Below are 20,102 nucleotides of genomic sequence, written 5' to 3'. Positions count from 1 at the left end.
CCACTGCGTCCAGAGCACAAAAGGTCCTGTCACTCTTCTTGGCCATCTTCGCTCCTCACGGCCATCTTGGGCTGGGAGCCAATGGCATGGGCACAAAAGATAAACTATCTTTTTTTATTTCCAAACACGTCCTTCTACCTCATAGCATGACTGTTACAGAAAAAGCATGCATTTCAATAAACTGTCCTTGTTTGGGATTTTTGCTTTGTTTTGCGAATGCTTTTTATGGATTCTTAGATGTCATGACCCAGCTCCTATCACGAGCACTGAATTCTAGCACAAAGGACTTTTTAAAAGTACATATATAGAAACTGCTAGTAGGAAGCCTAACATTCCAGAAGAATGTTACTGACTTCAGTTTCGTATGCTACCTTCACTTTGTGGGTTTTGCTTCTCAAAATCTATCTAGCTGCAAGGAGTCATCTTAAATGGAAGTGACACAGCAAAAGCTACTTCCATAGCTTGCAGATTTAAAAAGAGCTGTTTTAACATAGTTTTTCCTTCCAAGGTAGAATGTACCTTTAATTGGAAAACGTGTATGCACATTGTTAATGCAGAGTCTCTTTTCCATAGTTCTGTCTTACAGTGAGTCATCTGCTTTCTGGCTCTGTATACCTACATGAAAATAGGTGGGAATCAGCTTGGTTTCTGAAATTCCCTCTTATATATTGACTGAAAATCTGTGATGGTTATTTTAAAATGTTTCCCCTTCTCTAGACAGGATATGAACATAAGTGCAACAAAAGTAATATTGGATGTTCTCCCTGAACCGGTGATGTAGCTATAAAATGCTGGATGTTTGGATAATCTGGTGGAATGCTAATCCACTTTCAGACTGGTGTCAGAATTGGGCCAATTTTACCAGAAGAGTTTATTGTCTCAAGGAATAAAAATAGATTGAAGGCACCATAATTTGGAATATCTCAGTTGTTTATCTCCGAGCCATATGAATCAGTATCAGCTGAGCACCTGACTTGTAGAGATCAGCTCTTTATAAAAAAAAACAACCTCATAGTTTTCATTTGAAGAAAAAAAGTTCTTGGATTATTTCTTAGAATTTTGGGGCAAACCTTTCAAAACTGGAATAAAATTTCCACTTTTTCTAACTTCAATGTTGTCCTTATTTCCCATACTCAACCCAGAACTAGACTACCTCCAATGATACACTCACTGTTTAGTGAAACTATGAATAATCCTAGCAATCAGAATGTATCAAGACACATGCCTTAAGTCCCTGCCAGCTCAATCGAAAATTCCTCAGGATAGGTCTACTGCTTTGGCCAAAATGCCTTCTGGACCCAGCACTATTCATGTTGATTTATAAATGACAAATGTGCTACTTTGTATGAGGAATCGGTGATCAATGGAAACGGTGACGTAATTGGAAGGTAGAGTTCCCATGGGACAACTTAATGACAGAAGGGGGATACTTCTGTGGCTTAGACCACAGTGATCTTAACAGTACTGGTACATGTTTTAGTGGGAGAAGAAAAAGATTAGAAGTATGATACAGAAAAACAAGCAAGCATGTGTCACCATATTCACGTGTCATTATTAAGATTTTAAAGACAAGGTCTGACAAACCCAAATATAGTTTCCACAGGCAAGGCTGATGAAGAGCAAGATTGCTCAACACTTACACAAGTGAACCCTTGCTAACTCCTGCTCACTGAATAAGAACTTGTCTACTAAAGGAATTAAGGAAAACATTGAGCCAGCTCAACTGATTTGCAAACTAATGTTGAAAGAATTACAGAAAATACTCGCAAGAGCATCAGGGCAGCAGGGAGGCAAGTTTGTCTTTCTCTTGGATGGTAACAAAAAGCGTTTCATGTCTTGTGTCCTTACCTCCTCCAATTTCTTTGTTTTTGTCTTCATAGTTGAGAAAATCACATTATGTTTGTTTATTCATTTATGGTTAAGACAATAAAGATTCCTTCCAAACTCTTGGTTGCCCTAACTCAATTATACTGTAAGTATAATTAAACCACAGTAGTGTTGAAGATATCTGTTCCTTGGGTGCTCTGCCAGCTAAATAACCACCATATACCTTTTTCATTATCTGGGAAGGTTCCTTATCGGCCTTCTCCAGAAGGTGTCAAAAAGGTATTTGTAAGTTGTTGCTAAATCTAAGCCACTTTAGAGCAGGAAATTAAATGTTAACACTCTAACACTGTAGTCTTTTTTTTTCTTTTTTCCTTTTTTCCCCCCTTTTTTCCTTTCTTTTCCTTTTTTCCCTTTTTTTCCTTTTTTCCTTTTTTTTTTTTCTTTTTTTTTCCTTTTTTTTTCTTTTCAGAAAAAACCACTCTGTGCTGGTAACATATGTCCTATTCTAAGGTCAGTAGCAGCCCATGAAGATGGCTAATTACTCAGATTTGAATCTTTCACACCTAGTCAAGAGATGATGATAGTTGTGTGTATCAGCATCCATGTCTGAAATCGTTCAGATTGTATGCTTTTGTAGGAAAAGCACAGTGATAAATTTATTTTGAAATAGAAAAAGTGCATATGGCTTATCTAAAAGGAAGAGCTACAACCTTACGGTAGGTCCAGATGGTACAAAAGTGGCTGGAGCTTTGTTATAGGATCACCAATCAGTGGAGGGCTACAAGCAAATTTTAGTACCAGGTCTTAGACATCCTCTTAGAGTCAAAGGAGATGACAATATGGCTGCGTTTCTCCTCTTGCTTTTTCTGCAGCCCACCATCCCACTCACTCTTGTGAGGTGCTAAGCATCAGCTGGCTGAGTCTCGGCTACCCTCCAGGCTTCACCCTGTGTTGTGAAATACTGAAATGCCTACATTCAGTTGTCTGTCGTCAGCTTACTCACAGTGGCGCAGCCCATGTCTCCTACCAGCCTCATCAACACCAAATGTGGTGGCAGAAGGGAGCCCTACAGAGGTCCTGCTTTAAAGAGCTTGAGATAGGACCTGTAAAAACTCCCGACAGGAGTAAAAACCTGTGAGTGCCGCCTTGTGTCTTTCCAACAGTAAAAAGAGAAAGAAACTGAGTGCCTAGGACTGCAGTAGCTGGTCAGCAACACCTCGTGGTCATATGTAGCAAAGGTATCCCATAAATCTGGTAATATCTTGTGGTTAGATCTTGGTTATCTTTTTCCTGAGATCCTGCTCGCATGTTTTATACATATCAGCCAAGTACTGCTGCGTCCTTGGACTTCCAGCAGGAAGCCTCCATCTAAATGCAGGTAGCACTATAAAACGGAGCACGGTTCCAGTTCTCTTCTAGTGGCAGCGTTTGGAGCTGTGTTTCAGCAGTCTGGCGTTGTTTGGCTCTGCCCTTTTGGTTCTGCTGCAGCTCTGGTATCCACAGAGCCCATTTGGACCTCTGCAGCTGCCGTCACTGTTCTGTTGTGCCCTGCAGTGGAAAACAGTCCCAACCTGTCTGCTCCAGCCTGACGTCGGTGTGGGTGCTCGTGTGGCTAATGCATATTTTTGCAGCCCTACACTGGGCCGTACTCACATATCTGCCTGTACTGAGAGATGCTATAGAAATACTTGCTTTGCGTTTCCTTGTTCTCTGGGGCTGTACATTTGTATTGTGCTCGTGATCAAAACCAGCCTCTCATTCCCCATTGACTTTTTTTTTCCCCCCGATACTTCAGTCAGGGAGTGTGGGAAAAACATGCTTTGCAATGAAGTATCCTGATTTGGCACTTTATGTCAGCTCTGCAAAATTCTGTGACCCATCTTCATCTGGGAAATGAGCTGTGTTACAATATGATTAAACTCTTGTCTTTCTCTAATCGCTCTGATCAAGACAGATGATGAAATCAAAGCTTTTGCTCCCTGGCTGGCAAATTTTTCCCACCTATTTCAAAGCTGCATTTGAAATTTCCTTTTACTGTCCTTTGCTTGTAGGAAGAGCTTTTGGCAAGTCAGAGTAAAAACTATTTTGAAAGTGCTGTTTAGAGAACAAAGTCACTATGAATTAACTGTTAAGGAGTCTGCACAGGTTGGAGTTTTAGACCCAAAAACGGGTCTACAATTGCTGTGTGAATCAATTAAAAACTGAGATTAAAATAAAGGGACAAAAGAGAAGATAGACTTATGCTAGTGAGGCAAACAGGGAAAGAAATAGGTCCTCTGGTACTGCCTAGGGAAGACAGGCAGCTTCATAGCTCACACTTCACAATCATTTCAGTAACTGAAATGAAGTGTCCGAAAGACAAGTTCTTGTGGCTTGCTTTACAAAACACACTCCTTTTCTAATGCTTATCTTACAATAGTGTTGGTCTACTAAAAATGCACTAATTAATTTCTTCCTGGAGTTAATGCAGTCCTTCTAAAGTTATTCCTGTTGTCCCCGAGAAATAAAGTTAAAAAAAATAGTAATTCGGGACATCAGGTTTCTGTACTGCAGTTTGCAAAAGTGAGAGCTTAGAGGAACGGTGATGCTGCTGAAAATCTTTCCACTCCCATGGCTGTCTGAATCTTGAAAGGAAAAAAAGAAAAAAACCAACAACAAAACCCTAGACCTTTAATTATAACCTAATCATCTTGATCAGAGCAATAAATATAACAAATGTGAGGCAAGTATGTGTGTGAGAGTGCAGGACAGAGAAAGGTTTAGGGCAAGGATCAGTGGAAAATCTTTAGAAATGATGTAAGAGAAAGCAAAGGCAGGGATTGGAGTTTGTAGCCTACAGCAGAGACTATAAAAACTCTGAAAGAAAGCTGAACATTAGGGATAAGTTAGGGCGAAGAACATAGCAGGACCGTTAAGGTTGGAATTGCTTGTATCCAATGCAAGGTAAGAGGAGTGAGGACAGAGATGGGTTGGGGATGTTTTGTGTCTTCTGCTCTGTTTACAGAAGCTTTCTTCCCTTCTGTGCTTTCTTCCTTTTAATACAAAAAACTTGAAAAAAAAATTAACAGGCATGCAGAAGGTATACACATGCCCATGTCTGATGGGAAAAGCACAGCTTCTTTTTCCAGTTTGAGATTAAGATAACAAGATGCCTATCGCCTAGTATTTTTGGTACTAAAAGTGAACTAATAATATTCAGTGGAAACTTATTTCCTTCAGTTAATCACCCAATATTTAAACAAGATGCGTCAGTGCATTTTACAACAGTGACTAGTTACTTTCATGCTTTTGCAGTGCTTTGCAGTAAGCTGCTGTCTGTTTATATTGTTATGGATTTTCCTCTGTATATGTTATTGTCAAATGTATATTACTTCTTAAAATAAGCTGAGGAGCTATGACAGAATAGTTCCTTTGCATTACTAAATACCATATGTGGTAGACAAGTTTGCTGCATGTAATATATTGTAAAACACAAGATAAATGATTTAGGGAAAGTCTTTAATTTATGGATCTGCAAAAGGGTTGTATTATGCCCCATATTAGATAAATATTGATCCAGATTCTGCCACATTCCTGCAATAATAGAATAACCCTGCAAAACATTCCTACACTAACAGAGTAATTATCTTTATCCAGTGATCTGATTACTTCAGCTTTGTACCACTGTAAATGAAGGCAGACTGATTCAGTGATAGTCATTGTAATTTCTCCATTCTGGCTTCAAAAGTATTTCACTGTTTCTTTTTGCCTCCCAGACTGGAGTTGTACAAGTAAATACATGTGGATAACCTTTGGTTTAGACGTCCAGAGGCTACAGTAAAGTTCAGAATTCACTAATTTTTGAAGCACAAGCACACAGTGCCTTTAGCTTTCCTTACTTGGCTTTTCAATTTGGAATGACCAACCTGTCATGGGGAGCTCAGAGCTGAAAGCTGAGGAACCGCAGGGACGTTCTGTGCCCCTGCCCACTGATTCACTCGGGAAGCCTGGGGCAAATTATTACATTTATCTGTCTCTGCTCACCTGTATTCAAAATGCAGCTCAACCCACTTTTCTTGTAAAATGCTTTGAATATCATGAGGAATAACAGCCAAAAAAACAACCCGACCCCAAACCAAGAAAACCTATGGTGTAAATTATGAGGAAAAACTGCAAAATATATCTGGCTCAACCAGGTGTTCTTCAGTATCTATAAATACCTGCCACACTGACTTCAGCAGATTAGGGCTTCGTTTTCACTCTTTGAATGAATGACAAGTGTACCTCTCTGGGCTTCTTGCATGGCAAATTAAAAACTTGAACCATATAACAGTTGTAAGAACTCTCTTGATTAACCCTGAAAAAGATTGCAAGTGATTGCAGCTTTCCTTTTCAACCCAGAGAAACAGATTACTCTCTAATTTCCATTTGCAACGCATTTTCACCAAGCAATTGACTTTTCTTGATCAGAACATTTGAAAGTGTTTATCCAGTAAATTGGCATCACTGTTTGATTCTCTTGTTAAGAAATTCCAATGCCATTATTGTCTCTTAAGACCTTATCTTGAAGGATATTTTTACATAGGACTTTGAATGGCCTATGTCTTTGTATTGATAACGTATTCGGATATTACACTCTTCATACCAGGTATGAAGAACTCCCACTTACCACTCCAGTGCTGTTAAGAAAGGAGATGATTTTTCTGAATGTAGAAAAACACAATATATTTCTTGATTTTTATTGATAGAAAGGTTTCTTATTTTTACTTCAAATGCTGAAAATGGTGCTCTAACAATGAACAGTTTTTAGTTCTCATGCTAAAGATGAAAAAAGAAAGCTAAATGTAAATTTGTTAGAAATGTTAAGAAAAGTTGGCATGTTCAGTCAGTACATACATAAATAGTGTAGGGTTGAGAGTTTGTTGGCAATGAATAATAGTCTAATAGTGTTTTGTTTTCCATTGTGCATACCAAGAATACTGTAGCTCGCTCAATTATCTCACTTAGGAAAGGTGGAAATAGGTTCTTCCCATTAAGAGGTATTTTCTTACACTTCATAGCATCCTTCTTATTTAATAGTCCCTAGGCTTCTAGATGGGTTTTATGACTTCTGTTTGTGGCTCCTGCTTCACAGTCTCCTACTTTTATAGTATTGATGTGAGTTTGGGGGTTTTAATTTCTAAAATCTGTTGCTAAAAATGTATTTATTACACCGTGTAGTCAGTTTTGCAGGATGTCCAACTTGTCTCCTTCCTGCACGTTCTAAGGAAAAGTGTCCTCATTTGTTCTGCATGGCCATTTGGTTTCATGCTCTTTTTTCAAATGAAGAGATGAGGACCATGACTGACTGGTCTTCCACAAGTGTTTGTCCACCTTCATCAGTTAATTTTTTCCTGATTCATGCTCGTGTCTGTCAAGCAAATGTACCCCAGCAAGGCTGTGTTCATGTGTACACTTTCCGTATTCCTCATGAGAACTAGAGGGCCACATTTTCAGCCTTTCTTCATATGAGCTGTGCGATTCCTGTGCTGTTCCCACAAATGTCGCGTCTTCCATGGCCAGGGTCGGTGCAGAGTCTAGTCAAGCCCTGCAGGGACTAAGCCATCGCTGAATCTGTTTTATCTGAGTACAGATGGTAGGAGCAGTTGTATACTTGAGCATCCTCTAACTGCATCTGCGTCTACCAAAAGCGCAGCTATCAATAGCTGAGTCAGCATTTACAATAGATGCTTCAGTAAAATACAGGCAAAGATGACTATCATGGTGATATGAAAACACGTCAGGGCCAAACACTGGAAATCTTATTGTTACGGTGAATGCAATTATTGAAATGAAGACTTTGAAAAGCAATGACTAATCTGACGTGCCTTCTTGAGAAACCTTTAAGGAACTTCAGTTTCAGAAAGTGGAACATCCTTGGCCTTGAAATACTGTCAGACAAAATGTTTCATTTGGGACACAGACATACCTAGGCATTATCTCAAAATCACTAGTCTTATGCCTCTTGCATAAGTTCATGAATTTTAAGTTCTCTCTGGTTACATCAGATGAAACCTACCTGCATCTACTTATCTACATAGTCAGGAAACTGAAAATAGAGGGAAATTTACACTGTAGAGGTTGACGGTGTCTGTACCATATATCTAATAAAATATATGACATTGTTTAAAAATCTACACCTACTCCAGGAAACACATTACTAATAACATAAAGTGCCTGACACTGCCTGCTTACATTTCATTTTGCCACAAAGTCCCATGCTTCAAAGTCTTGCTTCAGTATCTTTTTAGAAAGCAGTATGTAAGAAGTCCTCCATATCTCATCTGTGGGATGAGAGCAAAAACACCACTCTAACCTATTTTTGGACTCTGCTTTTTTTTCTGAGGGTGGGATTTGTTTTGATTTTTCTCCCTTTTCTTTGATATTTACATGACTAGAAAATTACACTTGAGATATACATAGTTCCTTAGGAGTTTCTAAAATCACTAGGACTGCTGGTACGGGCATATTTTTGGCTTTGTGGTAATGAATATGCTCAGAGGATCTATCCTACAACTTTTAAAAGTAGGGCAAATTTTTTTCAGCAAGAGCAGGCTTATTCTCAGAGCTTCACACAAAGTATTTATAAGTTGTTCTTTTGGTAAGATACTCATCCATCATAATTTTATTGGCCATAAGGTAGATTCACATCAGGTGTCCAATCCAAGGCTGGTGAGGCCAATGTTGGGACTCAACGGTACATTTGATTAAGATAGGTAGCAGCAGTTAATTTTCTATTTTGTGGCTTTGGAGCAGCAACAAAATACATGAGTAACTGGCTTGCGGACACAGCCGTGATTTCCCCCAGCTGGTTGGTATCTGCATGGTATGAGAGATCCTCATGGCTAACAGGTGATGGAGGCTCACCAGTACCATCCCAGTGCTCATACAGCAGAAGGAGTGGAGTCTTAATGGGCGCTGCCAGGAGCTTCCCAGTGCCTATGGGACAGTCATGCCTTGGCTCTGCATCAGGTCAGTTTGGGAGCGTATGGCACAAAACCTCAAGGGCTTCTGGGCTCAGCCACAACGAGCTCATTGCAAGAGCAAGGTCCTCATTTGCAGGTGAGCTCGGGCATGTCCCGTGCTGGTGTTGCAACAACAAGCAGAGCATAGTTATCAACGTATAGTGGCAGCCGAAGTGAAAGATTACAGTGTAAGGCATGATGTCTTGCCTCAGTTCTCTTGCTAACAGGCCAGCAAGAAAAATAAAGCTCTTGTGATTTATACTTGTGGAGTAATCTCCACAGTAATGTGAAATATGATAGTTCAAATTGGTAAGAACAATGACAGCTGTTACCATTTTTGACAGGCAATGGGTTTGGAGCTTGGTGATGAATTGCATGCTGTCTGGGGTTTGTTCAGCCCACTTATCTTCAGGATGTCATTTTGTTTTTTGTTTTTTTCTTTGAAAAGAAAAACATCTTTTAAGTCCTTTGGTTTGATGTTGGAGACTTAACAGTTTCTGTTTGGTAAAAAATTTTGATTTCTTGTGATCTTTTCTTGGAAAATGGCTCTGCACAGATTCCTAAGAAAAAGTTTTGAATGTTTATCCTGCTTTGATAAGGTAGAATAATGTTCTCTCTTTTTATCTTTAATTTTATTTTAATTGGACCAGCAACAAAGATACCTAATTATATGAGGAATTTTAGTTTTGACACATTTCAAGCTAAAATATCACTAAAACACATAAATATGTCTGAATTTCAGACTTCCAATTACATTTAGTGAAGGGTAAAGCATATTTTATGTCAGATAACACCAGACCCTGAGATACTAAAGACATGAAATTATACCCCAATCCCTTGACCTATCTGTCTGAAATCGGTGGTGAAGAGTTTTCCGGAAGAAGGATGGAAATTCAATACAAGTGGGAAGCGCGTGTCTTGCAAAAGCCCACATGGTTGTCAGAGCTTTGGTTGTTCTCCTTCAGTAACAAATACTGTCAAGCCTCACCTTAGGTCTCTCTTGGAATGGGTCAAGGTAAAATGTGGATGGGGTGAAGCAATAACCAGTGCATGGCTGGGAAAGCCCCTTTTGGCAGGAGGGCTCTGCTTACCCAATTGCAACAGATGAGCTCAAGGGGGAAAAAAGCAACAACTGCTTTTAACAAATAAGATCTATGATATGGCTGCAGGTGGAAAGCTAAGTCCCAGGCTGGCAGAAGACAGTGGGTTTTTAATTATTTTTACATAGTCCTCATTGCACCCTTAGTTTTGCAAATGCTTTTCTAGAGCTAAACTGCTCCACTAGAACAAACCAGCTTCTTTCTCCCACCTTGGTCACACCACCGTGTGAAAATCAGCACAACAGGATCTTGCTGGACTTAGTTTTGCTCCCTTTAAGCCAGTAACATTGCTTCTTAGCTACTAATTTCTGTGGGAACTAGAGCCAAGTTGTAAGCCCTTACAATTTCCTCTGCTTCTAATTTCACTGGCATCAAGTTCTGACCCGTTAATCAAATGTCTTTTGTGTTGCAGGTGCCTTAATGTTTATTTTGATTAGTGTACCAGTTGCTATTTTTAGCTCTTTGGTCTTTGGGTTGAATGAATACCAGCACAGACCTTAAACCATAATAAACATGTGTTTTTAACCTTGCCATTTATTTTTATGTCTCTGTATCCAAATAATCAGGATGTGGTTACCTGTGAAGGTAGTAGACTACTACTTCAAATTTCAATGCACACCCACATACAAAAATATACATTGTAGAGGGTTACAGCTTTAAAAACACCAAGGCAAACCCTTGTCTGACTGTAATGGCTGTTGCCTTCGGACTGAGAGACAGTGGTACCACCTGGCTTGCTGCTTTGTCTTTGTCCTTTGATTCCAGTGAACTTAGTCTGCTTCACCCCTACAGAATAACCAGCAGCTTTCTTCCTCACTGCTGATTCCCTCACAGACAATATAAGGAAAAAAAGATATATAATGGGGTAAGCAAATAACAGAATCACATGCAGAACATATTGAAAAAGCCAAGCAAGAAACAGAGTTTAAAGAAACAACACTACAGATGTTATATCTTTACTTTTTAAAACTGGACTCCAAAAGTTTTTGTGGCTTTTCTTTTAATGTGGGAAAAAGTACAAAGCCAAATGTTTTTTACCATGTGTTCTCGCCTGATCTAATGGGAAATTTTCTACACAGAGGATAAAACAACTCATACATCATAGAAATGTATTTATACATCCTTTCTATTTCTGCTTTTGCCAAGTGGAGAGTCAGCAAAGAATGGCAGAATCAGGCTTGAATTATACTCTGGGGCAGGACCTGGAGACAGAGTAATCAGCAAATTAGCAGATACCTTTGGCACTAGAGGCCCCAGCCTAGCTCTTACTAACATCAGCTGAAATATTCCCACCTGGGTGAGTTAGAGGCACGTCAGGTTTTAAGAGCTAGATCCAAACAAGGGCTTAAACAATGTAGCCTAAACCCATTGCCAAAGAAACCCCTGCAGGAAGCAGCTTCCTGATGCTGAGCCTCCCAAAACTTGACCCTCGCTGCATTATTTAAAGGCTCTGTAGGCATCTGCAGTTCTGCAGCTGTGGCACGTGGTCAGAACACCATCGGTTTGAGTGGTGGATTCCCATGTAAGATTTTTCCCAGGTGTGGGAGCTGGATAATTTTATTCCAGGATCCCAAGAAGATCCTGGAAGTTGTGGCTACCATTAACTCACGTTGAGGACTGGTGAAATGCAGCCTTGCTTTCAAAATGCTGCTGGGGAGGTATGTGATTTCTGTAACAGCTTCAGGCACCTGTCCAGCGTGTGGGAAGGTCAGGGTCAACCTGGGTGGCTATGAGCCAAAGTCTCCCTGCTTACAAGTGAGTGTCTAGTTCATCTGGTTTTAACACAAGTTTGCATTCATTACTCCTGCCACTGCAAGGAGTGGCCCATTGTGCAGAAAGGAATTAAAAGCTTTGCAGGGCTGTAAAGGAGCAAAGAGGAGGGAGCTGATTCTGTACCCAGAGGTGAAGGGCACTCAGCGGACGCTATCTGGTTTTTATGCAGTGACTCTGTAAGATAAAACATATTAACAGCCATGCAAACAGAATCTGCCTTTGCTTTCCCTTCTTAAAGACCTTTGGAGCGAGGTTCCTCTGGGAACTTGGGAATGCATCTGTGAAGCCATTGATAGATTGTTCTCCTTTGCAGATGCTGCAGTTCCAGCTTGTTGTGGTGCATTTGGCCCTTGTGATTACCCTGCTGCGGTGGCACTCTAGCTCAGTGCTCCTCGCGGAGGCAGCACCAGAGGTAGGTGAATGTTTCTGGTGGTTGTCACATAACCCTGCTCTTCCACCGGTTGTTCTTGGCCACAGAGTGCGGAAGACACCACGGTCTCCAAACTGTGTTGGAAGGTGAACGGTCGGTATTGACTCCGTCAGGGCAAAGCAGGAGCAGGACAACTTCCCCAGTGAAAAGAGTGATGCAAATTGCATGGCTCTGGGACGACAGACAGAATGAAGTCTCTCTCAAATTCATGCAACCTCTCCTGAAGCACCATGGGATTTTCTGTGTGTTAAAACATTGTCCAGTGACTTTGGATAGAGAAATTCCTGAAGGGGGGAAGGAGGTGATGTCGGGGGCGGCGGCAGGAGGGAGCAAACTCCAATAACACAAAGGGAAGGTTTAATTCTTCCTCTTAAAGACAAATAATAGCGTGAGAAGTCTGCAGCTTTCAGAAACCATAAGGAGATCTCTGAGAGAAGACCACCTGCACAAAAGTTGCAAATTAAAGGAGACAGAAGAGACAAGGAGAGGGAAGGAGCAAGGAGCTTGCCTAAGCCTGCGAAGGAAAGCAGTGGATGAAATGGGCAAACTGTCTCATGTTTCCTCCAGTATGAGATGCAGAGGTTGCACCTGAAAATACTTCTACTGCATTCTCTTTTTTCATGTCATCTTGACATAAGACAGATCTGGCAGGAAAGGTATTGACATAACGGTTTCATGCCATAAAAACATCAAGGATCTAAAAGTTTAATCAAAGTAGCACTGTTTGGCTGTAGGGTCTTTACATAGGTTTTTAAGATCAGCTTAGAAGTTAGATGTGTCCTGAAGAATACTGATGGATCCTTCTACCTTGCTCTCTGTCTTCAAGTGAGCATGCCCTGATTATACAAAATAATACTTGTTATAGAAAATAGGGCTTGGGGGAACTACTCCCCACATCAGTGCTGCAGCAGCTGCTGTTCCAATGCCACAGAGACCTGGTATCCTGTCTCTATCCATGATGGATTTTTGTGAAAAGGATATAAGAACAGAACATCTTCAGAGACTTCCTGATCCAGAGACTTGCGCTGGACCAGGGCATGTTTTAGCTGCTGACAGGCCTGGACTTGTCTTTGAAACAGTTTAAAATCTTGGTATCTGTGACGTCCTTTGGCAATGCGTTCCACTTCTTCTACGTGCTGTGTTTAAAAAGTAGCTCCTTGTATTTATTTTAAATTCACCATCTGGTGACTTCACTGGGTGGACTGGGGAGCTCTTTTTCTTGAGGAAAAAATTGCTAGTCTTTATTCACCTCTTTGCTGTTCATAAGTTTATAAACCCTCCACTGTACCCCCGTCCCCAGACTTATCTCTTCGCTTGTCTGTGAAGTTGTGCTTTGTTCAGTGGTTCACCATAGGAAAACTGTTGACTACTTCTGTTTATCATTTTAGCTGTCTCTTTACTTTTTACAATTCTATTATATCCTTTTTAAGACCAAGTAAGCGGGACTGCACAAAGTGCTCGAGCAGAGGCTATTTTTTACCTTCTAGTTTCAAGCGTTACTGTAGATATCTATCCCCACTAACCAGAGCAGAGAGTTCAGCCTTTTTTAAAGGCATAATTTTGTCACAAACTTCTATGAAAGTTTTATAACCCTGAAAGGGAACAGAAAGGATTGCTCAGTGCACTTGAGGCTCGTAAAAAGTAAAGTCAGAGGACAATATGAGATCCTTTACAAAAGTATTAACAGTGCTACATCATTTGTGTGATCATTGTGGTCACGGGCTCCTCCTTATATAAAGATGAGTTTTATACACTCCATCACCAGTTATGCCACCCATCAGTAGTGGGAAATGTCATCGCCACAACTATGGTTTGGACTGCAGTAGATACAAGCGTATTACATCATCCATGCGATGGCTTCCTTTACATTTGTACTAAACCCACTGTGTATGAATAAGAAATATAGTGGTGTGCTTCTAAAGAGAGAGGAAAACCTGCTTCAAAGCGTATAATAAAAGTTTTCATTAGAAATTTTTATCTAATTCCGTGAAGATCAAGTGGAGCAAGAAGGCAAACATTTCATCTGAAGAGAGAATGATTTGAGCTTGACGCTTCTTTTCGTAGACTAGCTGCTGCCCTATATTTTTTCTGTTATTTGCAAAGCAATATAATTTCAAATCATTTCACTTTGATTTGTTTCATTTCTCTCTTGACAGACCCCAATATTTTCAGCTATTCCAGATAGTGAAGTAGAGTTTGGTTTTGAAAAGGCGTTAAGCCTAATGTCATAACTAAGGGTCAAAAGTCTGTGTCAAGTCAACATACTGTTCTTTCCTTTCCTCTTCCCCACATGGTGTTACTGCATAAATTCTTTGAATGTCAGTGCTGAGCAAGTTTATCTTGGGATGTTTTTTGCATAACAATTAATTAACTTGTCAGCTTTGGATGGAAAGTTCTGTATAAGTTTTCATTACTATTTATTAGCATTCATTTAAAAAATGAAAATCAGTTTTCTGAAAAATATCAGGATGGATATTGGGGTCTAGTAATGGTGATTGCATTTTTAAAAAGGATTAAATTACTCAGCTCATGCTATAAGTGATACTAATCACACTGCTGAGATAGGGATAGTGGGCTGGCCTACAAAAACAGGCTTTGTGAAGTAATAAATTTTGATAATTCTTGCAATAATAATGCAGGCGAGTTCAATTCTATTAAAAAAAAAAAAAAATCCCAACCTTTTGTGGCAAACTCCTGTGGGTAGAAAATGGCCACGTTTCACAGAAGGAACTTTGTTTTAAAACTTTGGCCCAGGTTTAGTATCCTAGTGATTATGTATTTATAGGACTATTGCTGTAACACTGGTTAAAATGGTTTTGCTGGAACTTGAGCGGCAAGCAAACATCCCCCCTTTCTTTTGCAGCCTCTGGAGCCTCCTGCTGCTCTGGGCATGGGAGCACATCCCATTGCCAGCGAAGAGAAGTCAGCCACCAACCTGGCAGCCAAACTGTTCCTTCTTGATGAGCTGGTGTCGCTGGAGAATGAGGTGACCGAGACCAAGAAGAAAAGAAGTTTCCCAGGATTTGGGTCCCCGATCGACAGGATTTCTTCCACCTCTGTGGATGCTAAAGGCAAACAGAGGTAAATTCTTAGATGCTCCTACCAGTGATAAAGTTGGAAGAAGGCTGTTGGTAGGTGTCCTGGATACAGATGGGTTAGCTTTAGCCACCAGCAGGTTTACTGGTCAGTTGTGAGGTGCCTCTGATCAGGGTACCAGAATCTCTACAGAAACCATTCTGGTTGCGTGGTGTGTAATCCTTCAGCTGTGATGAATAATACATGCACCAGTTCATTTATCCTCACAGTGCCATACAGCTAACAAAGAACATTCAAGCATATGCATTTTTTTAGTACATTTCTTTCCACTGATGTGAACTAACACTCAGTTTAAAACTGCCTTTTTGATCATGAGATTATTTAAAACAAAAATATGCCTGAGTTTCAAAAGCAGAGGAGTAGGACTAGGTGTTCCCGAGGCTGGGGTGAGGAGAAGGTATGGTGGTGTGCACATCTTGAATAGCAAGATGAAGAACACATTGTGAAAATGGGCAGGCAGTTAATAGAATGGGCTTCAAGACCTCGATCAACATATGATAAGCCAGGGTTTAATCAATACAGCAGCACAGCAATACCTTCACAGTACACGTTTGAAGATAAGCACGTTTATAACAAGGCTGAGCAATGACGCTTGATATGGCTGGGGAGAGCCAGTGAGTTTGGGCCAAAGCTCATGGGGCTGTTCGCTATATCTGAAAGAGCTTAACTGTCTTGTTCCCTTCTTCTGGTAACTGTCTTCTTTTGGATGGAATCCCCAATGCCACAAAATATTTAATAACATGCTTAAAGCTTAATCTGGAAGTGGAAAGTATTCACAAGAGCCAGTCAACATTACAAGTATTTTTTTCAAACAGAGTTTTGCAATATTTTCTTGTTGTTTTTCCATTTATCCACCCAGTCTGCTACTAGGACTTTTCGACTGCAGCCAAAAGTGATAAAATACGAAATTCTTAAAACCTTGAGTAGAACTATTCTGTTCTGTATATCTCTTCAAGAGATCAGAATCAGCTCATTCTTTGTTTGCTTTTTAGCATGTTTTTCTTTTCCAGGGGAAGAAATAGAAGGTAATTTTTGAAGCCGCAGTGCCTTTTTTGCAAAGGTACATGGTATTCCCAATTTGTCTCATGCTTTTTGGGTGGAAATCTTGTTTCATTCTATGTGCGGTACAAGGAAAAAAACCACAGAAAAGGGAAATTGTGGTGAAAATTGTCCAAGTTTTCTAACAGCTTGTCTCTGAATAATGAGCTCATGCAAATGAGTGACACACTGCACAAAATTCTTCCTTTCCCAGCATCATCAGCACAGTTTGCAGTTTTGCATTGAGATTATCACTTTGGGGGAGCTAATTAGCTTTTGAGTTTGGGATTGACTCATTTTTTGGAACCATCTGAGCTGCCTTGATCCCTTCATTGATACTACCATCAGCACGGACCGCAGATCAGATGAGTGCTACGGAACACTAGAAAGGCTGTACCTTTAGGTGGAAACAGGCAGAGGCTGCTGCATTTAGAGGAGTAAAGCAGAGGACTGTCATGCACACAGTAGATAACAGCCCATTCCTGTACCAGCTGAGGTGGTTACCTTTAGAGACCAGATAATGACTTTTGAAGTGTGAAAGCTGTTAAATAGATTCAGCCCCCTGAATTAATACAGTGTGTGTCGTGCCTGGCAACACAGCAGAAACTTTTGGAAAAGAGCAGTTCAAATATAAGATCATTTAACAGATTGTTGTGGCACCCACCAGTTACAGGAGGGCCCAGATCCGAATCTTGCTCATTAACATCAATTTATAGAGCTTTGAGAGCACGGGAAAAGCATGCAAGAAGACATGAGTCTTCAGATGTGGAAAGATCCATAGGCAGATGGAGAGAAAGAGACTCCGGGAACCTTAGAAAAGGCTATTTTAAATAGAGAGCATCACTTTGTCCCCAGTAAGGGCTGAAATAGGCACAGTCTGGTTTGGAAGATGGAAGCGGCGCGGCAGGCTGGGGAGGGAGCGGTGACTGTCCTGTTGTGGCTCGGGATGGCCACAAGAGGGGAAGCTGCCTGCCTGCCTGCCTGCCTGCTCAGCCTTTCGCCTTGGCATGAGGTTACAATCTCCTTCTCTGTTTAACTACAGAGCACGGCGGTGTCACAATCAATGACGCAGAACCGCCCCCCCCACCCCGTAATCCAATCTGGGAAATTAATTCCCCTTTTTATCAAGGCCGGCTCAGTATGACTCCAGCAGCCCAAGTCTCCCGCCTGCCCTGCACCAGCTTGTGCCTGCACCTGGGGAGAAGAGAGTGCTGCCCTTGAGGCAACAGACTGAGGATCAGCCCTTGGCTTGCTTTCCCTTTGCTTTCCCTATGGCTTAGTGCAACAATGCTGGATACGTAGGTGTTTGAGGAAGGGACGGCGAGGGCTGTACAAACAGCTCCCCTTCCTTTGCGATGTTCTGTAGCCGCTCCAGCGTGACCGATGTGGTGCTCCCTACATACGTGGTACGCTGTCAATGCCCATTTCTTGACCTCATCTGAAAAAAGTAGCTAGAAAACAGGCAGTGTGAAATGGGCTGCTGATGCTGGAATGATGCCTCTGGCCTTCAGCCCGCGCCCAAGAGGCGTGAGGAAAAGAGGCTGCTCAGATGAGACCATGGACTAGACAGGTAGCCCTGGGCAGGGTGTGCAGAGCCCCCAAAGCCACGGGCTGAGTGAGCGTGGCAGTGCTAGCACATGGAGTTAGACTCCAGCGCACCACAGCATGCTCTCCTGCTAGTTACTTTGCATTTGCCAACTTACAGAACAAAATTTCTTTTTATTTATGTTCCTTGACAAGGACAGATAGAGAAAAGAGTTCATCTTCCAGGGCTTCTCTTGGACCTGCATTTCACTGGCAAGTATTTCCAAGGGCAAAAGTTGAGGTTATTCTCAGCTGCAGAAAATCTCATCATTTCCACAATTAATTACAATAAAACTTCTGCTGGTGGGAAAAATGCTCAAAAATGCTGAATTAAGATGGGAAAACTTCTTTTTTATATTAAAAAAATCATAATAAAATATTCCTGCATAGAACTTTTCACACTTTCCTCATGCCCTCATTCATCAAATCATCGGGAAATGTACTATATGGAGGAAAAAACCCCAAACCCTCTCATTTTCAATCTCATCAAAGTGTTGCTATTATACAATTTTGAGAAAAGTGCATTGCAGGACACCCCATAGGAAAATCCTGCCAGGGCTCCTCTGACTTGTCCCCTCTGTTACTGTGCAATACTTCCTACCTCCTCGCTTATCTTAGCCCCGGTTGGCCCTGGAGATTTCGGAGATCCAGGCTAATGGGTCACCTGAAGTACGTGATACTATGCATGAAACAATTCCCCTTTATACATGCAGTGTATCTCCTTTCTTTTACCAATAGCGGTTAACCTATGGAGTTGTTTGTTTGCTGCCAAATAAAAAGAGGGATAGTGGATCAACGTCAGCCAGTCTGTAAAACAGGTGCAGCTCCTGCTATTCTTTTGTAAGGCAAGTGAAGCATCTTATTTTTAAACACTCGCATCTTTGGCTGCTCCTGCACAGCTGTTCTGTCTGAACAATAAGTTGTTAGTGGGATGAATGAAGGAATCAAAAATGTAGTAACATTTTGATTATTCCTATGATGTCTCTCCCCAATTCTTTTCCTCCTTCTTTGTTTGTTTTTTTTTTTTTTTTCCCCTGTGCAGGAAAGTGGTTGAGCTGCCTAAGAGACGGTTTGGAGTTCCTCTTGACCGGATTGGAGTGAGCCGTCTTGGCAACACCAAGGGTTAGCAGTTCCTGCAAGTAAGCCAAAGTACTCTGGGTGTGGGCAGACTGGGAGAACCCCACCTGTTCTCAGTTACATGGAGGTACTCCTGTCATGCCAGTAGGCTTGGAAAGAGTAGCTTGGGGAATGATGGCTTCTTGTAACATGGATTGTGACTGTCAATTTAGCTTGAATGCCATAAATTACAACTTAGCACCCCCCTACAAGAAAACAAGTATTCCTCAGATTTTCATCTCCTGTAGACCACCTTACAGTGTGTTTGTCCAAGCCTTGCATTTCTGACGTGGGAAAATGTAATGTTTGCTGCTTTTCTGCCTACAGGTGCTTCTGTTCTGAATGATTGATGCTGTATTGGAAACATTACAGAAATACGGAAGATGCATCACAGCATGTCTTGTCATTGACTAATGATACAACACTCAAGGAATTGACCTCCTGCAAAATCTGTTTCACACTGCATTTTACAAATGTTGCATTTACAAATAATAACAAATTCAATTCATCAGGTCAGAATGCTCTCACGGTTGCACACAGTGTCACTGATAGGAGGGAACAGAAAATATGTATATAGTTTAATTGCATGGCATTTATTTCCTAAACTTGCAGAAGTTCATTATCCTAGCAAGAAATATTAGATTTTTTTTGGACTGAAAATAAAACTTCCAGAGATACCAACAGCAGTCCATGAAAAGCAGACAGTTTGCTTTGCACATTTCTTTCAAGAGGGTGTTTGTTTGGTAGATGAAGGGAGGATTTAACAGTTACGGGACAAACCTAGAATTTATTTGAACTGCTGTACGGGAGACGGTGTCTACTGACTTCACTAGGAGAATAAGAGCTGTGACAATACCTTAGTATTTGTCCTGATGTTTTGAAGTAGTCTTCCTCTTATCTCTGCACCATATTTAGACATGTTTTCGTCGTATGGCAGATCCTGGAATGTGGTGAGACTTCTAGTTTCCTCCTCTAAGCTGATGAATACATTTCACTCCTCCCTATGCATAACATAGGATAGCGTCCAAATATGAAGTCATCTATTTCCTAGGCCATCTGCATCATATACCTTATTTTAGCCTCTTGACATGTGCACAGGGCATAATCAGGCATCCAACTCTAAAAGTTCAAGTATTTCTCACTCCAGTGAAATGC

The 20,102-nt window shown here is 41.0% G+C and overlaps 1 protein-coding gene across 1 annotated transcript; it reads left to right on the top strand.

Annotated features, from left to right (window-relative positions):
* The first annotated feature begins 4,740 nt into the window (after positions 1–4,740).
* On the top strand, positions 4,741–19,788 carry OSTN (osteocrin). The gene is made up of 5 exons (XM_076340637.1): positions 4,741–4,770; positions 11,997–12,095; positions 14,977–15,194; positions 18,874–18,970; positions 19,275–19,788. The coding sequence occupies exons 2-4, from the start codon at positions 11,997–11,999 to the stop codon at positions 18,956–18,958; spliced, it is 402 nt and encodes a 133-aa protein (XP_076196752.1). The 5' UTR covers positions 4,741–4,770; the 3' UTR covers positions 18,959–18,970; positions 19,275–19,788.
* Positions 19,789–20,102: the final 314 nt, after the last annotated feature.

Source organism: Aptenodytes patagonicus, chromosome 6 (genome assembly GCF_965638725.1).
Source record: "Aptenodytes patagonicus chromosome 6, bAptPat1.pri.cur, whole genome shotgun sequence".
NCBI lineage: Eukaryota > Metazoa > Chordata > Aves > Sphenisciformes > Spheniscidae > Aptenodytes > Aptenodytes patagonicus.
Note: the sequence above shows the minus strand (reverse complement) of the source record. Positions and strands in the feature narration are given on the sequence as shown.